The sequence below is a fragment of the Eleutherodactylus coqui genome, chromosome 9, assembly GCF_035609145.1.
Source record: "Eleutherodactylus coqui strain aEleCoq1 chromosome 9, aEleCoq1.hap1, whole genome shotgun sequence".
NCBI lineage: Eukaryota > Metazoa > Chordata > Amphibia > Anura > Eleutherodactylidae > Eleutherodactylus > Eleutherodactylus coqui.
Window position 1 is genome coordinate 117,275,310 of NC_089845.1, and position 22,458 is coordinate 117,297,767.

At 42.2% G+C, this 22,458-nt stretch overlaps 1 protein-coding gene across 1 annotated transcript in view; it reads right to left on the reverse strand.

The window, feature by feature from the left end:
• Positions 1 to 22,458, reverse strand: part of VPS13B (vacuolar protein sorting 13 homolog B) — a 968,736-nt gene that overhangs the window by 17,268 nt on the left and 929,010 nt on the right. Inside the window, exons 57-58 of the mRNA XM_066578394.1 lie at positions 11,993 to 12,169; positions 9,219 to 9,389 (exon numbers count right to left, since the gene is read on the reverse strand). Of these exons, the coding sequence (XP_066434491.1) occupies positions 9,219 to 9,389; positions 11,993 to 12,169 (348 nt within the window). The remainder of the gene's footprint in view (positions 1 to 9,218; positions 9,390 to 11,992; positions 12,170 to 22,458) is intronic.

A 22,458-nucleotide genomic window follows, 5' to 3' on the forward strand; every position in this document is an offset into this window, starting at 1 on the left:
CGCACGGATTTGCTTTAAATGTTTTTTTTTTCATGCGGATATCCGCACCTATTGATAGTAATGTGATAGCAATGTGGCTAATCCGCGCAGAATTCACACTAAAATGGAGCATGCTGCGTTTTTTTTTCCCGTGTGTGAAAAACGCAAGTCGATTGAAATGCCATCTGCAGGTGCAAAATTCAATTTAATTGACCTGCAGATGGCCAATGATTTCCTATGGGCAAAATTTCACCCGCGGAATCCGCAATTCAATTTTGCTAGTGGACATGAGGCCCTAATCCCCCCAAAAAATTAAAAGTTAAAAAACACATTATATGTACGCCAAAATTACACCATTAAAAAATGCAACTTTTTCTGCAAAAAAAGAAAGCCCTCATATGGCTATATTGTCAGAACAACCAAACAATTATGGCTTTAGGAATGTGATGATAAAAAAAATCATCTAAAGCATAAAATGGGCCTGGCATCAAGGGGTTAATGTCTATGTACACATCTGCATTATGTGCGTATCATTTAGCAGTATTATGTATGTGTACAGGGTAGCAGTGCTAGCTATATACAGTACTGCATAAAGTTGTAGACAGTGGGCTAAACAATGCTGAAAAGTACGATTTTTCTTTTCAAAAATTAGAAGGCTTCTGATTGACTCCAAATTTATTCTACAGCAGGACAACAACCCCCAACATCCAGCCGATATCATTAAGAACTATATCCAGTGTAAAGAAAAACAGGGAGTCCGGGAAGTGATGATACGGGCCCACAGAGCCCTGATCTCAGCATCATCCAGTCTGTCTGGGATTACATGAAGAGACAGAAGGATTGGAGCGAGCTACATCCACAGAAGATCTGTGCTTAGTTCTCCAAGGTGTCTGGAACAACCTCCCTGCCGAGTATCTTCAAAAACTGTGTGCAAGTGTACCTAGAAGAATTGATACTGTTTTGAAGACAAAGGTCACACCAAATATTGATGTGATTTACGCTTCTCTTTTGTTCAGTTACATTTTGTTAATCGACCAAAAAAAAAAAAATACTATTTACACCTATATGTTGAAAGCATTCTTACTTTGCAACATTTATTCCACACCGGCCTAAAAGTTTTACACAGTACTGTATGTGTGCGGTCTAGTAGTACTAGTTATGTCTGTTACATTACTGCTACATACAGATGGCAGTCAATCCAAATTGTAGCCCATAGTCTTCTTCCTCGTATATATAGTGCTAAAATTTGGGGGCCCCCAGGTTAAATATTTTCTGCTTGCTGCGGGTGAAAAACAGCCAAGCGCTGTTCTGTATGCCTGGCTCCTACAACCTGGGGGACATCCTGGGACCCAGCTAGACTCCTGTAATTGTGCTAATACTGGGGTAGATGCAAAATGCCATAAGCCTCTATGGTTTTACTGGCATGCAATACTAGTAAGACGTTCCATCCATTGTTATCCCGCTAGCAATATGACGAGGACATCTCCATTTTTGTGCGCCGGAGGTCACTGTACTGCTGTGATCCTGGGATTAACCTCAGCAGAACCTCGGAGATGAATTTGCAGGGATTATCACATGACACAACCCACATCATTGGATGTCAGAACGTAAATCACTTCCAGCACGTCTGGCCCAACATGTAACATTTCACCACTTCCTCTGGGGACTTTTTGAGGTTTGTGGTTGCAATTTCGGGACCAACGTACCACATATTAGGAAAGTCTACGGATCCTTACAGAGTCATCTTTTGCGACCTTTTCCTTTGGAATGTCTATGGTCGCTTTGATCTCGCATCCTTAAGATCATGGAACGAAGCTCATGAAAGACCGCAGCTCAAGTCACGGCTCATGTCACATGGAGTACAACAAGATACAAGACATGTGTACATACCATACGTGCTCGCAGATGTCAATATGCTCCTGCAGCCAACGCCAACAAAGAACACACCACAAACAAGCGCAGACGGCTTTTGAAAGTTAATTAATGTTACATATTTAATTCTAGAGAATCAATCATCGTTATAGAAAATGCAGTCACATCATAAATTACAGTGACATAGGGAAAACTGTCACAGCTGAGGAAGAAGGCAAAAAGAGCCCCGTTCCAAGGCAAAGTAAGGCTCTGTAAACCTCACGTACGGGCCTGCCATCAGACGGATTTTCCTATTCTCCTGTCACTACGATGTGATCGTTTTGCACGGTCAGCACTGATAAGAAAATGTGACATTCTCTGATGACACAAAGATTGCTAGCATCCTGTGGTCAATTTATTCAGACATTTCCAGGAGGGTTAACAGAGGAACAGCACAACACAGGATGCGCCAAAATTGCTATCCCATAGGGAATACCAGTATTTACTGAAATGGAAGTCAGGGGAGATGGCAGATTCTCTGTAACCCCTTGGCGACATCCGCCATACATGTACGGCGGATGTGCACAGGGATTGCATGAACTGGGCCTCCATGCACATCGGGTGATGGCTTTTTCTCCTATTAAGACGTGCCTGTAGCACATCTTAATAGAATGCCTGCGGAAACATAGTAGAAGTATTGCAGTCTATTATGGAAGCAATCAAACAATCACTTGTTCAAGTTTTCATTGGGGCTATATAAAAAAATCCAGTAAAAATCAATTAACTACATTTTTTTTTATTATTACAACAAAATTAAAGTTTAAAAATAAAACCCTTTCCCCAGATTTATAACAGAAAATCAAAACGAAAAAAATAAATACATTTGGTATTGCTGCAACTCTAAAAGTCCAAATAATGTATTTATTCTGCATGGTCAACGTAGTAAAAAAAAAAAAAAAAAAGATACACAACGCCCCCAAAAATTGTGGTTTTTTTTGGTCACACCGTCTCCAAGAAAAAGTGTAATTAAAATTGAACAAAAAGTTGTGTGTCCCTGAAAAGTCCTTACACAACTGCATCAACGGACAATAAAAAATTTGTGGTGATAGAAAATAAATTTTTTAAAAACACAGTATTTTTTATTTTCTAAAATGTCTGCAGCAAAAAAAACCCCCTATATATATATATATATATATATATATATATATATATATATATATATATATATATATATATATATATATATATATATATATATATATTTGATAGCGACATAATCGTACTGACCCACAGAATGAATCACTATGTCATTTTTACCGCAGTATGTACACTGTAAAACAACCATTCTTAAAAAAAATGGCAGAATCTTATTTTTTGTTTTTTCTTCCATTTCACTCCTCTTAGAGGTCGTAAAAAGTTTTTCAGTACATTATATGGTACATTAAATAGTACCATTGAAAAATACAAATCGTCCCGCAATAAAACAAGCCCTCAAACAGCAACGTTGAAAAAAAAGTTATAATTTTTTGAAAGTGGGATGCAGAAACCAAAAATGAAAAAAAAGCCATGTCCTCAAACCTCTGAGCTGATAGGTAAATACTTCTGTTTGTAGATTGCCCATGGATCCCTTGCAATGTGTAATGAAGAAATTTGGTTTTGAGTATCTTTATAGGAAAAGTTCATTTTTGAAATTGCTTAGGAAATACTCAGTGATCATCAAAGTGTGAAGGAGGATGCAGTCATGTAAACATTTACACCATGGATTCCAGCAGAACAAGGCTCAGACAATCAATTCTCCTTATCCCCTGCAGTGATAGAAGAGACTCTTGCATTTGTTTGAAAACCACTTCAGCAGAGTGCAAATGTCACATAAACCCAGCAGAGACCCCCACCGCTGAGCACTGAGATCCAGTGCTGGCCGACGGCTATGTGATTACTGCAGCTTCGTCAGCACCAAAGATGGGTCACCGCAGAATTTACTCTGAATTACCTGCTAGGGCTATATATCTAAGCTGATTCTGACCTTATGGCAGGATAATAATCAGGCATAGGCACCCATGTACAATTTAAAATATGAAAAAAATAGAACGTCACACCAGGAAAACTCTGCAAATGGCATGGAAGAGTCTGTTAGATGCCCCCTTAATGGTGGCAAGGAGGTGAGGCATCCAATGGAGCGCAGCAACTGTGGAGTGGGCTGGTGGGCTGTAGACTGAAACAAGTGGAAGGAGCCAGAGTGGAACTGTGTAGCATGATCTAGTGGAGGTTGTTGGTTGGCCAGAGTGAGAGACTGTCTACCCTGGGGACCTGCATATAGTTGTAGTTCTGTAGACTGCTTGCAAAGAGCAACACCGCTTTTGTTTTTCTCTTAATTAAAGTTGCCTGGGAGACATTGCTTGTAAATTGTTTATCTTACCCCATTACCCTGCTTGCCATATCAGAAGAAGGGTGCATAAAAACATCTAGAAAGGGGTTGTCCCACTTCTAGCCGTTTTGCTGCAGCAAGCAGACCGCTCTGTACATTGTGCAGTGGCCTGGACTGGTACTGCAGGCCGAGTCCTACTGAAGTAAATGGGCCAACCGGGATCACTGCACAATGTATGGAGGTGTCTGCTTCCTGCAGCAAAACAGCTAGCAGTGGGACAAGCACTTAGTGATGGTCCTCTAGTGTTTTTACATCCTGCCATTGCAGGACGTGAATGGAGGGAGATAGCGCTGCTATCTTCCTCCATACATCGCAGGTGTGAGCTCTTTATTACAGTTGACATCCGCGGGCAATAGCTGCCAATTGGACGCGCGACCGATTGCGGCTATTAACCCTTTAAATGCCGCTGTCAATTCTGACAGCAGTATTTAAATCGGCCGAACGATGTTCGGGAGTCCCGTACGCACCCCCCCCCCCCGCCCCCTGCAGTGGGAGCAGAGAAGCCGTGCGGGTGTCATGGTAGCCGGGGGCCTTCTGAAAGGCCCCAGGGCTGCCTTAGCAGTATGCCTATCAAGTCCTCCCCGCAGGGTGGCTTGATAGACTGCCTGTCAGAATACAGTATGATGTAATGCTATAGCATTTCATCATACTGCAGGCGCGATCAAAGCATCGCTAGTTGCTGTTTTCCCTGGGGACTAAAAGAAAATGTAAAAATAAAAACAATAAAGTTTTACTGATTATTAAAAAATTTTTAAAAAAGTTTAAAAGAAAAACCTTTTGCCATATTTACGATAAAATAATCTAAATAATAAAGCAAAAATACGTATATGGTATCGCTGCGTCCGGACAAGTCCGATCTATCAAAGTAGCACATTATTGACTGCGCACAGTGAACACTGCGCAAAAAAAAAAATGCCAGAAATGCGTTTTTGTAATAAAAAGGGATCAAAAAGTTGTATGTATTCCAAAATAGTACTAACGAAAACAGGACGTACCACACAAAATGAGCCCTCACACAATTATGTCGACAGAAAATAAAAAAAGCTATTGTGCGTAGAATATGTTGACAAAAAAACATTTAAAAAAATTAAATATCTTAAAACAGTAAATAAATACAAGTAGTACAGCAAAACAAAAACTATACAAGTTTGGTATCGTAGTAATCGTACTGACCCATAGAATACAGTTATAATGTCATTTTCGTTGCAATTTGTGAGCCGTAGAAACAAGACGCACCGAAAGATGGCGGAATGTCATTTTTTTCCCATTTCGTTACACTCAGAATTTTTTAAAGGTTTTTCAGTACATTATACTGTACATTAAATAGCACCATTGAAAAATACAACTCGTCCCACAAAAACAAGCCCTCATACAGCGACGTTGATGGATAAATAAAGGAGTTACGACTTTTAATAGGGAGGAGGAAAAAACGAAAATGGAAAAAAACAAAAAAGTACTGTCACTAAGGAGTTAACAAAGGTCTTGCAGTTGTCACGAATTGTAAGCCTGCAAGTCCAAGAACCACATTGCAATTACCATGTCCAAAGTACAAGTACCACAAGATGAAATTAGAAGGGGGAGCAGTGGTCATGGTTATTATAACACTACTGTATTCCCATCTGCACCTGCGCCATTTGTTCCGTTAAAAGATAGAAATGCAATGAAATAGAATAAAACGGAAAACTTTTTGGTTTTTTTTACACCTTTGAAATCCATTGGTAAAAATTGAAAATGTTTAATTCCGTTTTTCAGCTGTAAAACTGGAACAGAGAGTCAGAAAGCCCCGAAGCAGGTGGGTGGTAATGAGCCCTTAATGAGTCTTTGCATACAATGTGTTATTTGTATTTTGTTAACATCAATTATGTATAATATCTAATCTCTTTCAAATTCCCACTGCACTCACCACACGTCAGCTTTTCCAATAAAGTCTATTGAAGCTGTAGAAAGAATTGTATGGAGAGTGTGACTGCCGAGTACCGGTCCAAGAAGTGAAACCCGCAGTGGTCAGTCATTTATGGCAGATCCTGTGGATATGCCAAACATACTTACGATAGGAGCAACGCTTTAAAACACTCTCAGTTGCCCTCTATGAGATTGCAAGCAAATGGGAATGCTAGCCATCTTTTTCTTTCTCTGGCATTGAAATGATGACTTGCAGGGAACGCAGAAGAGAAATGCAGATCTTTAACCCCTTAAGGACCAAGCACTGTAAATTTATGGTACTTGGTCCTGGGCTTTAATTCCAGCCAATAGCAAAAATGCAGCACAGGATTAAAGCCTCTGCTCCTGCAATCAAACAGGAGCAGTCATGTCCTCAGCTGTCACACACAGCCAAGGACCCAGAGAAGAAGGGAGCAGTTTTTAACCGCTTCTGCTTCTCCTTTCCAGGCTACATAGCGCTCAATGAACGCTATGTACTAAAAAGTGAAAGCGGAAGTGTTAGTTCCGCTATGTGATCCGGTGATCACGTCACTGTCTGGTGCCCTCTGTCACAGCAGAGCTGCAGAGTCCTATCAGACCCTGATTAGCTATGTTAGCGATTGATGTCAATACAAGGGCATGTTTTCCCTGGGACGAATGTCAAGCAAACGATGGTCGACACTCGTCCCTGCAAATACTCGCTCCCGTGCTGCTGCACAGGAGCGAATATCGCTGCCTCTCTGACAGAGCAGCCAGCAGGGGGTTGGGTGGCTGGGGGAGATTTCACTCCTTGCTCTCCCTGCCCCTCTCTGTTCACTTAACATAGCGGCCGTTCAGTACTGAACGGCTGCTGTTTACACTGAACGATCTCTGTTCAGCTCATATTTCATCGTTTAAGCTGCATAAAATCCTGAACGATGATCGTTCAGTGTAAACAGCAGCCGTTCAGTACTGATCGGCCACTATGTTAAGTCAATGGAGAGGGGCGGGGGAGAGTGAGGAGTGAAATCTCCTCCAGCCGCCCCGCTGCGAGCCAACGATACTCACTCCTGTGCAACAGCACGAGTGTGAGTACATGTGGGGACGAGTGTCCAGCATCGTCTGCCTGACATTCGTCCCGTGTAAATGGGGCTTCACTTGGTCTCCTATGAGTGTTCTAGCTACAGTAGAAAAGTGTGAAATAAAAAAAAAAAAAGTAAGAACATAAAAAAACGACCATGTGAATGTCCCCCAGAAGTCTTATAGTTACAAGAATAAGTAAAAAAATTACAGAATAAAACAATGACCCGCCGCAGACGCCAACCAAAAGCATCCCCATATGTGCCCTGTAATCCAAAACTATACAAATTATATATCAAAATGTTGCATTCTGTACTTTATTTTAGCGTAAAAAAAAGGTCAGTGAAAAAAAGATATTAAAAAATTTCCCTTATGTCACGGGAAAAAAAGTAGCAACAATAATTTTGGTAGCTGAAGAAAAAAAAATAGGGCAGTAAAACCCCCACATGGGTAAAATCCCTAAAAAGTGTCTGGTCCTTAAGGGGTTAAAGGAGCGTACAGATTTGCAGGTGTCACTTTCAGGGGCTGCAATGCAATAACCTGAGATGAACAGACAGACACGGCCGACCACAACATCTGCATGGAGTTTGTATGCTCTCCCCGTGTTTCCTCTGCTTACTTCCCACACTCCAGAAACATACGGATAGGTAACACTGACTTACATATGCCCTGTTATGTGCTGAGACAGGACAATTAGGGGATAGGACACCCATTGGGGATAGGGACCGATGTGAATGATGACAGTATCTGTATAGTGCTGAGTGATGACAGTATCTGTATAGTGCCGAGTGATGACAGTATCTATATAGTGCCGAGTGATGACAGTATCTATATAGAGCCGAGTGATGGCAGTATCTGTATATTGCCGAGTGATGACAGTATCTATATAGTGCCGAGTGATGACAGTATCTATATAGTGCCGAGTGATGACAGTATCTATATAGAGCCGAGTGATGACAGTATCTATATAGAGCCGAGTGATGACAGTATCTGTATAGAGCCGAGTGATGACAGTATTTGTATAGTGCCGAGTGAGGACAGTATCTATATAGTGCCGAGTGATGACAGTATCTGTATAGTGCTGAGTGATGACAGTATCTGTATAGAGCCGAGTGATGACAGTATCTGTATAGTGCCGAGTGATGACAGTATCTATATAGTGCCGAGTGATGACATCTATATAGTGCCGAGTGATGACAGTATCTATATAGTGCCGAGTGATGACAGTATCTATATAGTGCCGAGTGATGACAGTATCTATATAGTGCTGAGTGATGACAGTATCTATATAGTGCCGAGTGATGACAGTATCTATATAGTGCCGAGTGATGACAGTATCTATATAGTGCCGAGTGATGACATCTATATAGTGCCGAGTGATGACAGTATCTATATAGTGCCGAGTGATGACAGTATCTGTATAGTGCCGAGTGATGACAGTATCTGTATAGTGCCGAGTGATGACAGTATCTGTATAGTGCCGAGTGATGACAGTATCTGTATAGTGCTGAGTGATGACAGTATCTATATAGTGCCGAGTGATGACAGTATCTATATAGTGCCGAGTGATGACAGTATCTATATAGTGCCGAGTGATGACATCTATATAGTGCCGAGTGATGACAGTATCTATATAGTGCCGAGTGATGACAGTATCTGTATAGTGCCGAGTGATGACAGTATCTATATAGTGCCGAGTGATGACAGTATCTGTATAGTGCCGAGTGATGACAGTATCTATATAGTGCCGAGTGATGACAGTATCTGTATAGTGCCGAGTGATGACAGTATCTATATAGTGCCGAGTGATGACAGTATCTGTATAGTGCCGAGTGATGACAGTATCTATATAGTGCCGAGTGATGACAGTATCTATATAGTGCCGAGTGATGACAGTATCTGTATAGTGCCCTGCAGCAAATTGGCGTTATATACGAAGACGAAAGTGAAATAATAGATTGCATGATAAATATTGACACATTACCCAGCAGACTGATACCCAGACGGGACAACCCTTGTCTCAGTCCTTCTCCCAGACTGTCTGGCAGTTGTCTTCTCCATTCCTCTTGTCTGTTATAATGTTCTTCATCCAGGGACAGGCGGTCCATGTTGCGCGCTAGACTCGTGGCCAGGTTAGTGAGAGACGTCAGGGTACCTAACCACAATTAGGAACAAGTTACCTATATATCTATGAGAAGCCATTCAATTACAAAATGCAGTAAGAATAACTATAACAGAATATGTGCTTTTACAGTGCATATATACCGTATATATTATATTTGACACTTTCTGCAACTTTGGAAAGCCATTTCCACGGCTTCAGCACTAGATGTCACTGTCTGTATATTAGTAGGACTCTCTTTCCCATGTCCGCTGTAGGAGAAATCTGCAGGCCGGGGTAGGATTTCTAATAGCCCACGGGAACATTGAAATATACTTAACGTTTCCCCATTTATCACGTGCAGTGGGATCTACAGCCAGCATCACGTTACTCCTGAGGGGGGTGTCAGCACACTACTTTTGGAAGGCTCCCACAGAAGATGTATATAAGGATTTGCAATATATTGTGGATGAGTATCATATACCCATAGAAGCTTAAAATATAACTGCTTTATGAAAGGACACAATGTAATGGTGCTGGTATGTGGGGGATTTTCCTGGTATATGACCACACAGAAATATTAATATTTCTGAACTTGTGATTTATTCATTATTTTTATTGCCAGTACACTCCGTGGAAATGAAATCTCCCCTTTGGCAAGTTCTAGTAATACTTTAGCACTGTAGCCAGGAATGAATGTGAAATATATGCATTGAGTGTTATCATGTGTACCCTACATTTCTGCAGATAATCGTATTGCTGGCTCTTACATGTGGTATCTATAATACATGTATAATCATTTCAATAATGGGACCTCTGAGGTATGGGAAAGACGCCGTTGCTCTGGCACTATGTGGATTGTGGGGCGCAAGTGCAAGACTGAGTACAATTTGCACTTTAATAATCCCACCATCCAATGAATATTAAAGGGGTTGCCTAGTTGTTTGATGGTTTATCCTCAGAATAGGTCATCAATAGTAGGTCGGCGGGAGTCCATTGCCAGGGCCTCCTACCAGACATCTCTGGGCAAGTGCAGTAAGCCGATTTCTACAGAAAGCAAATTACTCTGTTCCCCACTGCAGTGGCCAGGCTTGGAAGTGCAGATCAAGTGCTCATTGAAATGAATGGGAGCTTGGCCTGCAATACCAAGCTCGACCACTGCAATGGGAACAAAGCTGTTTGCTTCCTGCAGAAATCAGCTCAGTGCAATAAACTGCAAAAATACTTTTTCATAACTATTTTTCCTTTTCCATCGTAATTTTTTTCTTTGTAAACAGCTATGGGTGAAGGAGAAAGGGGAAAATGCTACTATGCACATAACCTCCAATCGTCACCTTTCCTAAAAAGCTCTGCTATTTTTCAGCTACCTGTTTACTGGTACTTCTTAAGTGCTATTTCCCTTTTAGTAGATGTAAATTAAATCTAAACACTCTATTTTACACAATAACAAAGGTATAGAAATTGCAGGAATAGCAATGCTAACTATGTTCTAAAGCCCGAGGGACTCAAAGATATAATGGCAACTGCTCAGTGATGATATCACAGTTGAGAAAGATTGTACTACAAAAGAATAGTTAAATCGACCCTCCGATACGGGGACAAAATTTGACCCAGGATCGAAGGGAAAGTAATATTACATCGTACTCTTCCTTTTTGCGATTGTTCCCCTTATATCGTCTGGTTCCCATGACCCTTCTTCGAAGATGGTGGCCCTGCTGCTGTCACTACTTGTTGCACACAGCTTTGGCTAACTTTGAACTAAACTTCTTTACATATAGCTAGAAGGTTGAAAAGTGTTCCACTTTTTATACATGCTATTCACAGTTAATGCAAGAAGGTGGTGAAAGAAAGAGCTCATTTGCCACAGAATGAAAAAATTGCTTTGTGATCCCCTAATTAATAATTAGACCAACTTCTGGATCTACAACCTATGCTCTTTATGACTTTCTTCTCACTAATTCCTCTAGGATTTTTGCAGTGCTGCACCTGTTTTCTAGAGTGGTCTTCCTTCTGCCTTCAGACATTCATAGGTTGTATAGGATATATCCCTTCCCACGATGCAGTATTCTTACATGTCACATCTAGTCATAAGTTCTATACTAAGGACTGAGGTTACAGCATGCTAGAACTGAAAATTCCTACTAGTAATCTGTTCATCTATACAATGTTATAAAATGAATGCAATTGATAAAGCCGGGACTCTTGTTATTAGGGATGAGTAAACTTTTGAAAAGTTCAGTACTGCTGGTTCGCCAAATTTTGAAAAAATGTTTGGTTTGGTCTGAATTAGTTAAAACCAAAGTGGAACTTCAACAATACCCCTAAAACAGGTGTATAACTCTGTCTAAGAGACGACTTTTGAGCTGTTCTTAAGGTAAAATTAGTGAAAAAGAAGAAAAAAGTAAGAGAACAGAAGTAGAAAAAAAGGAAAAATAAGAAAGAAGGAATAGAAGAATTTCAGTGGGTTCAGCCAAAACGATCGGCAGAGGTTTAGATTCACACTAAACCAAACTTTTAGCAAAGTTCGACCTGAAACTGGGTTGGACTGTTTCGGTTCACTCATCACCACTTGTTACATTAGCATAGGCTATTTTCATTCATAATATAGCAACAGTACAAGGTGACTTAAACGTTTGAGAACAAAGATTGTGACGTACCTTTAGAAATGTGCTTCACAAAAGATGAGGTCCCTCTGGAGACACCGCTCACAAAGGCCCCTGGACCACGAGTGAGACCTTCATATGGGAGCCTGAAGAAGTCTGCAATGCCATTCCCAATGCTCCGCACCAGACTGGCAGGGCTTCCCAGGATTTCTAAGGATCCAACCACCCAGCCTAATGGGGGGAAAAAGTTGTGTGAGTGGTGAGAAATTATCTACAGAAAAAAAATCCAGACACAGCAAAAATACAAATTTTCTATGTGTAGCAAAATTAGGCAATAGTAGGCTAAATAATGAATAGTAGGCTAAACAATGAATAGTAGGCGAGAACAAAAATGCAACCATAACTAAGATAGGGGTTCACCAGTTAAGAAAACTCTTTGTGAAATACCCCATTAGAGTAAAGGGTTACCCTGTTCAGAGTCTTCATCTCCAGACAGAGTGGAGAGCAGTTACAAAGAGTCTCTCCTGCTTTGGAGGACCTGTCCCGTCCTGCATTATTTAAACAACCCATTGATCTAAATGGGCATTGTGTAATGCTTCATTTTTCCTGTGAGGGCGCTGTAAGGAAATGTAACACTTAAGGCTCACTTACACGGGCGTATGTGTCCCTCGTAATTTTCCCCTTGCGTAAAATATGCAGTACACAGCAAATACGCATGCACATGTGTATTTGCTGCATGTGTTAAATCCCCCACAGCCTATATTGGTGTGTAATATGTACGTAAACGCAGGTGTGAGTCACCCAATAGAAATCAATGAGCTTTTAGCACCACGTATTATGCGAGTGGAAAATGTGGTCAACATGCACCGTGAGTGAGCCCTTAGGGTATGTTCACGTGATGGAATTCGCTGTGGAAAATTTTCATGTGAATTCTGTCTTTAAAATCCACATCTTATTGTAGCAGAATTCTGCTTGGAAAATCCTGTTTCCATGCGTTTCCGTATAAAAAGTGACATCTCAGTTCTGTTTAATTTCCACATTAGAAACACCCAGATTTTGACGCAAATCTTAGAGGCAGAAATCATATGGAATTCTTCCACGATGAATTCCTCCGTGTGAACATACCCTGATTGTCACGTTTCCTCACTGATTACTACTAGCAGGTAGGGATTATACAAAGTGCAGAACTCCTTTAAAGTAGAACAATCCTAAATAGTAGAAAGCAGAGGCGTAACTTGAAGCTTCTGGGCCCCAATGCAAAACCTGTAGCAGGGCCCCCAACTATAATGCTTTATTCATAGTACTGGGCTCCCTATATGGAGAAGAGAGGCCTTATGGGCCCCCTAAGGCTCCTGGGCCCAGATGCAACCGCATTTCCTATAGTTACACCAGTGGTAAAAAGTATATACAGGAAAGTGTCCTGGCCATACAACCTCAGAAGGTTAGCGCACAACACCTGTCATTTCATCTCGCAGCCTGTTTCCACCTGTTATTTGTGTCTTAAATAAGTTGTAAGCTTGTTTCTATACTCATATCATGATGTCCAAAGCATAGGAGGAATACATGTCCTTCTCCCTTATAACTAGGTGGATTTGTTCTGAAAACTAGACAACCCCTCTGGAAGCACTACTGGTAGGAATCGTTCTTTTCCCCCAGAGACAAAGAGCAATATAAAAATATTGACTAGACATTTTAACCTTATGCAAGAAAACCACCTAGAGGAAATGTCTTCATTATGATAATCCTTTTTATATTGAAGCAAGCCTGGCAATCTGCTGATATATACTGTTCTTCCTCAAGAAAGTCCTATATTTCTCCTGCAACGTCTACATTCTGGCTAATGGGGGTTATGGAGCAAAGGACCCTACTTTACAATGTCAATATGCCATAAAAAGGGTTTTCCGGGCATTTACTATTCTGCCCTCAGGATAGGTCATCAATAGTTGATCTGTGGAGTTCTGTCACTCAGGATTCCTGCTGTCAGTGCAGCCCAACTGGATGTTTGCATCGCTGGTCTGAACCGGAAGTGTAATAGACGTCATCGCTCCCATTGAGCAAAGCCTATTACACTTCCAGCCCTGACCACTGCTGCGAATGCCCGACCCCACTGCATTAGCAATAGGTTGGAGGGTCAGCTGATTGGCAGGGATCCCCACCGATCAACTATTGCTGACTTATCCTAAGGATAGGTCATCAATAGTAAACGTTTGGGTAACCCCTTTAGGGAAAGGGTTTGTCTTGATGAAGAATCGAGAGACTGTAGGAATTTTAATTCCTTTTTTGCAGACTTTATGAAAATCACTATACGTGTATTTAATGGCTACAAACGGCTATATTGCTGCAGATTACAAGGCTCTTCATATGACGGATCAGGTAGATCGAAGCCTCACACGAACAATTTACATTTCCGTGTACATGCAGAGTACTGTCCTGATATGACATAGACCCTACAATACATCATTCTACTTGGATGGCTCTGTGTTTTCCCCAAATGATGCTGACCTCATATTTTTATGTTCCCTTGTTTCTGCCCCTAAACGGTTGATAGCTCATCAATGTGTATTATATGAGAGGAATGTGAGACAACTACATACATTTATGACAATTACCAGAGAGCTGTATGGAGAAGCTGGACTCGCTACCAAGGTCATTTCTTTGCGGTGATGTGAAATTTACCACTTCATTCCACATCACTTCTGGGAATCAATTTATCAACAGTTTACAATACAGCTGGCCTGAAAATAATGGTTTCCCCTTAAAGTTGACACTTTCTCTCTTGCACTGTGATCATATTTTGGCTTTGAATCGGCTGTCTTCTTCTTCTTCATGTTGCAGGATCTTGGTCTCCAATGTATTGTCCCATCAGTTGCTGCCTAACTACGGCTTTCACAATCACTACACGTTAACGAATTGGCGCAGCGAGGGGTGAGGACAGTGGGAATGATAAACTACATGAGGACTGAAGAGCATAGAGGTCAGGATTGTTATTCGTTGCTAAAACACGCATAATATAAAGAATTCCTTTTCGACCACGGCACACATAGCATGGCCAAAGTTCATAGTGTAGCCCTGCAATCTCACAATGTAAGGGCTTAAGGCGCTTTTACACACAACGATTATCGCTCAAAAGCCATATTTTGAGCGATAATCGTTCTGTGTAAATCTGTGCCCATCGTGCACTTACCGCATACTTTTCGTCCATCGCTGAGTTCAGCTCAGCTTAAAATCCATCGGGACTGCTAAGACGGAGCGCACACTGAGTTCTCCGCGGGCAGCGCTGACAACATTCTTTCATCAGCTGTCCCACTGGAGAACAATAGCAATGTATTTAGAGAACAGACCACATGCTGTTCTCTAAATACACGCAAATGAACCTAGTTATCTTTTAATAGGCTGATTAGCTGACTAGTAGCTAATGCAAAATGAGTGCTCCAAACTGTCAGTTTCTGATGTATTTTGAGCAATCATCTGTGTGTGTAAATGCACCTTTATTCACACATCGGTATTTTTTGTCCATGTCCAGTGTGTTTTTGCAACAGGCTACACACGAACGGTATATGGACCAATTGATTTCAATGGGCTTTTTCAAACCAGCAATTTTTTTTCACGGACTGTGCAAAAAAAAAAAAGAAAAAAACTCAGCAGGTCCTATTATTATCTGTATCACGGACGAGGGTAGGGCACGCAATGTCCACTGTCCCCTCTGCTTTGACATTACACAAATGTTTAATCCATCTTGTGTACTTGAATCCTGGGCATAACTGCATATGGACATGTAAATAAGCTGTAATAGACAATGAAGTCACATGGTGACTTAATATTTCTGCAACCGCAATATGCAAAATTTCCCAAAACATGTTGTGGGATTTTTTGCATTTTGAGGGTTGTAGCTGCAACTTGTGAGTCACAGTATGACAGCACTGCATTCTAATGGACTGTGCGATCGTAGGGCTACACGGCAAGTTTTGGCTGTGTTATAGCTGTATTACGGCCAAAGTCGCCAAGTAGTCCTAGCCTTTTTCTAATATCTAAATACCTGCGGATGTCAGTTTTCCCTGGCGCGCGGATTGCACGTGCGGAAAAGCATCTGCAGCATGCTCCATTTTGTGTGGGTTTCCCGCATGGACGTCTCCCACTGAAGCCTTTGGAAGCCGTTCGGTCCCGCGGCACACCCGCAGCTGTCACTGCGTCTCTGCGTGGGACCGTGGGAAAGAAGGAGTTAAAAAAAGAAAAAGTGTGCACGGCGCATACATGTGGCACGCTGACGGTGTGCCAAGCACACACATCGGGCAGAAAAAAGGAGATCTGGCCGCGACGGAGGGAAGACCCGCAGCGTCCGGACAGGTAAGTTAAATCTATTTCTCGTCCTCATGTCTACGGGAAGGGAGGGACCCGCTGCGGGATTCTGCATGGGGAATCCCTGCGGGCCCGAATTTTCCCTTGGACACGAGGCCTAACATAACGGCTTGATAAATAATAGCTCATTTTCTGATTTCACATTTCATTTAAAAAGGAGATCTGCTCCTAAATTTAAGTTCCAAAAATCTGATTAACCCTTTCTTGCCTCATGACATAGGTGTACGTCATGGGAGGGGAAGGGGTTCCTATGAAATGTCATACATATATGGCATATGGATGGCATGGACTGAGGATATGCGTCTGCCATCTACAATGGGGGCAGTTAAAACAGACAACCAGGGTCCCATTGCAAATGGCAGGGATTGGAGAGACCAATCCTTATTGATCCATTGCATGCTGAAATCAATGTTAATTGCGCTATGTATGGAGTTAACAGAGGGAGGGCGCTCCATTTGTGATGTCGTAGGCCCTCTACCCACTAATCACAAAGGGCTGTTGGGTTGCCAGTCAATGGCCTCTGGGCCCGCCATGGTTTCTAATACAAATGAATACACGGCAGTACAGAAGTACACTGTGGAAGTAATGCAGTGCCATACATGAGCGATCATAGGATTGCAGGTTCAAGTTCCCTACCAGGACATGAAAAAAGTAGTTTAAAAATCCATGCTAAAAGAAAAAAAACCTTTATGCACACTTTTACGTTTCTTTTTGTTTGGTATCGACGCATAGAATAAAATTAACACTTTTTATTCCGCGCAGCAAGCGTTAGTTAAAAAAAAGGAGCCAAAATTATTTTCTTTTTCATTTTACCCCCCCCCCCATCATCCTTAAAAACTGAATTAAAGTGATCAAAAAGTCATATGTACCCCAAAATGGTGTCAGCCAAAAAACAAGCCGCCAAACAGCTCTGTCCATGGAAAAATAATTTATTCATCGGCCTCATTATAACAGACTGCTTCTCAGTCTGTTTAAACGAGCCCTTCGGAAACTAGTGTCAAAGCTAGGCGCCTCTCAAATACTGAAGCTTACAGCCTCTTGCACCACTAAGCCCAGTCACAATCTAGTGTAAAGCTATATCAAAAGTAATAGTTAGTAGTGAGACCCAACATATATGACTCAGAGCAATTGGACACCTGAGCAAGAATCAAAAGTAGTATCTATTTAGTGAGGTCTCCTTTGGCCTCAATGACATTGGATACTCCCCGTGGCATACTTTCTGCTAATGTTTGATACACTTCAGCTGGTATTTCCCTTCATTCCTCCTTATAAAATTTTAGAGAATTCTCTTAAAGAAGATGTATGTGTTTATACTTCCTGACCTGATGTTCCAGTTCATCCCAAAGATGTTCCGTAAGGTCTAGGTCGGAACTCTGCAGGCCAGTCCAATCGTGGGACATCCATAGCCTCAATCCAATGTAAAACAGTGTTGTCTTGTTGGAAGTATTGCTGACCACTCCCAGAGTATTGCCACATTGTCGGCAGCACATTATCGTCTAGAAGGTCAGGGTACACCTCCGTGTTCATGATTCTTGCCAGGACAACCAACGGACCGAGACCATGCAACTTAAAACACCCCAGACCATAATGGAACCTCTGCTGTACTTAACTATTGGCACAACATACTCAGACAAAAGACATTCCCCGAGCTCCTGGACACCCAGGCACATCCATCTGATTTGAAGATGGACTAGTGTAATTCTGAGCATGGAGGTGTCTTGTCCTGTTCTGTCAGATAGTGGCTTGAAAAAGACCTTATAGGTCGAAACATTGCCTATACGTCTGATTATGGAACAATAAAGGATATTTTTATATAAATTCTACACCATCTATGCTGCCACTTCTCTTTATATTTGCATGGACTAGTGTAACTCATTGCTCCATAGAACATTCTTCCATTACTTAACTATCCAATGATGACGCTCCTTGCACCGCTGTTGACGGGCCGGGCTGATGCATCTTCTTTAAGAGAGCTTGCCAGATGTTTGCAGGACGAATGGAGGGAAATACCAGCTGAAGTGTATGAGACGTTAGGAGATAGCATGCCACGGAGAGTATCCAATGTCATTAGGGCCAAAGGAACCCCACTAAATATTAACATATGTAAATAAATACTATTTTTGATTCTTCCTCAGATGCCCAATTACTTTTGGTAGGATAGCTGTATATACATAAACAGCATGGAATGAATATACATACTTATACAGCATGGAGTTGCTCTTTAGCTGAATGCACTGTTGCTGGAAGGATGATGGTTTTCTCCAGAAACCTCACATTTTGCTGCCAAATAACTGTTTTATTTCATCTCCATTTGTGTAAAACAGTGACATCTTCCCGCTGATTAAATCTGTTACCCGTGGTTGCAGCAGATTAGTTTTGGCAGGGTCACCTTAGGATGGATAGAGCCATATGACCGGTGAATGCTTAGCTCTAGATGGAGTCTACAACGTTATTATCCCAGTGCTATAGGTTATTTCAGCGCCTCACAAAGTGCTGTTCACACGTGTTCCAAGAGCTAAGTTGTCTATTAGGCAGAAAAGGAATGCGGTGTATCTGCTTTGGTTTTCTACTTAACCAGTGTCTTAGACAATTATGCCTCATTAGGGAACTGGCATGCACACACGTCTGCTTAGTCTCAGCTATGTTAGCCATCCCCATGTCCTGCAGAGACTTCTTTATTGGGATCTCTTGTTCTTCAAAGCAGACAAAACCATTAGATGCAATGATCTCAGTTCACAAAAATATGTTAATGTACTGCTGATTTCTATTCCGCAACAAAATAATTTGTTACAAATTGCTTTTAGTTTCTTCGTTCCCCCCCCCCCCCCCCCTTCTGGCCATAGATGCTCCTGTGAAACCTCATATATTAGGCTAAGACGGGGACCAAGTAGCTGTCACAGACATTTTAAAGTAACATTGCAGGTCAGAGACACAAGATCAAACGCCAGGTCTCTGCCTGGTCTCCAGCCAAGGATCAGTGACAACTCCACAGCTGCCTCATACTAGTTAACAAATGGAACGTAAAACATAAAAGAAAAGTTAAGTGGGTGAATGGGGGGGAAGAAATACCTGTGATGTTAAAGGGGAGATTTAGGGGAGCTCAGTTACAGTCAGGTATAACATACTTAGAGGTGAGAGTCAGAATTCAGAATCTACTCCTATAATAATAGCTTTAGGGTATGTTCACACGTGGCGTGTGTAAAGAATGTGTGGCATATTACAGTACAAGTCAAGTGGATGAGAGTTCAAGAAATCCCGTCTGCAAATGTAAATTGACCTGCAGAATGGATTTTAAAACTGCAGCGTGTCAATTAAGGCTGTATTTACACGGGAGATTTTCATGTGCGAGTTCTGTGTGTTTGCTTGAAGTTCCATGTGAATAGAACCCAGTATTTTCAATGGGTTAATTTACATGAGCTCCAATGGTGCAAGATCAAAGAATCATGGAATGTCCTATGTTTGAGCGACTGAAACCCTTACCACTATGAAAATGGGGGTCACTTGTACCCGTGAATGAATGGAGCCGTAGTTGAGCATGCACGCTGCTCCATTTATTTCAAAGCAAGCACTCAGCTACATCCCTGCTTTTCGGATAGTGAATTAAGGCTCTGTGCACACTGCTATATTACGGATTTGTGCAGTTGGATGTTAAAGGAGTTATTCCAAAATCTGAAATTATGATCTGTGGGAGTCTCATCACTCAGATCCCCACCAATCCTGAGAATAGGGGTCTCATGTTCCCCTTTTCCTGTCACTGCGGGGTTGCTTTACTTTCCCTGCAGTGATATCAGAATGAATGGAGCAATGGTTGAGCATGTGTGGCTGCCACTCTATTCATTTCAATGAGGCTGACAGAAATAGCTGAGCTCTTGTATTTTGCTATCTCCGGCACACCTATTAAAAGTGAATGAAGAGGCGATTATGGGGTGAATGGAGGACTCAGTAAGCCCATAGTGACAGGAAGAGGGGGAACACAGGACTCTGTTCTCAGGACTGGTGGGGGTCTCAGTGGTGAGACCCCCACTGATCATAAAGTTATCCTCTATCCTGTGGACAGGGAATAACTTCAGATTTTGGGATAACCCCTTTAACTTCCAAGAATAGGATGTCTTCATTTGTTAACCTTTATGATCTTCTGGTAGTGCACAGAGGTATAGCAAGGGCCCATCGATTTCTAAGATCCATAATACAGCCAGACACATACGAGCCATAATATGCAGTTTCCAAACCAACGTTCCAGTGAGATGCAATTAACCTGTCAGTACGGGGTGTTTCCAGATAACTCAGACTGTACAACACTCTAATACTTAGGTTTACTGCTGCTTTAAATGACTGACACCCGCGGCTCACTAAGAACTCCCATTCCACTGCAGAGTAAACATCTTCAGTCCTGCGGTTGTTACATTCTTCCCGTTACGTCTGTGAATCATCCCTAAATAATATCTCTTCATTTTCCTAATAAAAACATGTTTGCTCATGCTGATTTTACTGTACGCTGCACATGAATACCGTTATTATTACCCATATAATGAATAGGAAATTAAGAGAAATACAAAGAACAATTATAATATGATTAATAGCTTACAGAGAAGCGTTGGAGGCAGCTGGAAGCAGCGGGATTTGACAACATTGGTGGCTTTTAGCGTCCTCTATAAGACAGAGGCTAATAATTAGTAGGAAATTATAGTACCAGTGTTTCCGGTGGCGCAATGCGCCACACAGCTGTGCTACATGGTACATCCATTATGATTTACAGACATCACACACACAGCTCTACTACATTCATCATGATGCCACACATTACACACACAGCTGTACTACATGCATCCTGATTCCCACATGACACAAACCGCTCTGCTGCATCCATGCTAATGCATTCTGATTTCCACACATGACGCACAAAGAGCTCCTGGATACAGTGATCAGCCCCTGGTCGTGTGGGTAATGGTGTATCTTCTCGACACCGGAAGTGGTGGGTATCGACAAGGGTAAGGCTGTTTGACAGCCAGGTAACGCCCCCTGCACGGCTCACTGTCCATCTTCGGCCTTTCAGGTCCTGGCACTCAGCACTCCGGTCTCCCTTGTTGCTCCTGGCCTCAGCTTGTTAGGTGCTACCACTCACCCCTGCGGTCTCCCTTCTCCGCTGAGGGCTAGCTTCCGTCGTCGGGCTCTCCAGGCCTGCCACTCAGCACATGCAGTGTTCCTTCTCCTCTCAAGGGTCATAGCTGCTCCTGTCCTCCGACTGAAGCGGGGGTTGCTGTCTGCATGTGTGGATGGAGGTCAGCGGCCCCGTTAACAGCTGGCCAGCTTGGTGTTTGCAGCAGTGGATGGGCAGCAATCTCCTGGCAGCGTTGGGAAACATTTTTTGCTGGGATGGAGGCTTAGGGTTAGTTTCAGTGTTAGGCTTACATTATTTGCTGTAAATACTTCCACGTTTCTGCAGCCCCAATGTAACATGGAATGATTTACAGCTAATTATGTAAACCTAACACTGAAACTAACCCTCCATCACTGCCATAACTAAATCCTCATGCTGCTAGGACCGTACAGTAGCCAGCCTATCAGGACCTTTGGGGGCGTTACCTAGCCCTTAGCTATCACTCAAGGTCTCCACCCATTATTCTGGTGGAGACATAATACAATAGTACCAGCCACGTGATCCCTGACTTCACCTACACAGGTTATCACATGACAGTGATGTCATCACAGGTCCTGATAGCTGCTGTCTGCTTATCCAGTATACAGTACTTTCTGCCAAACTCCATAATGGCTCCAACCATCGTAGGGACATCAACGCAGGTGCTTCAGCTCGCCGGATCTCTGTGGTGGCGGTAGATCATAGTCTCCAGTCAGGACCACTAAGTTGTGATTGTTATAACAACGGCTTAGTTGTATTCTCAATTTGTTATTTTTGTCCTCCCGTTCTACGAGCCCTAACTTTGTTCTTCTTCTGTCTGTCAGGCTCTGTGTTCTATATATGCTGTAGGACCTGCGATGATGTCACCAGGGGGCGGAGCATAAGAAGCATACATACATACATACAAATGGACAAGTGATTGTTTGTAGTTTGATTTAGGCTGTCTTCCTACCCAGGAGATGGAATAACTGGCACGGCATGTGCCACAGGCTAAAGAGTGGCATAAGAAGCATGAATGAAAAGCAGC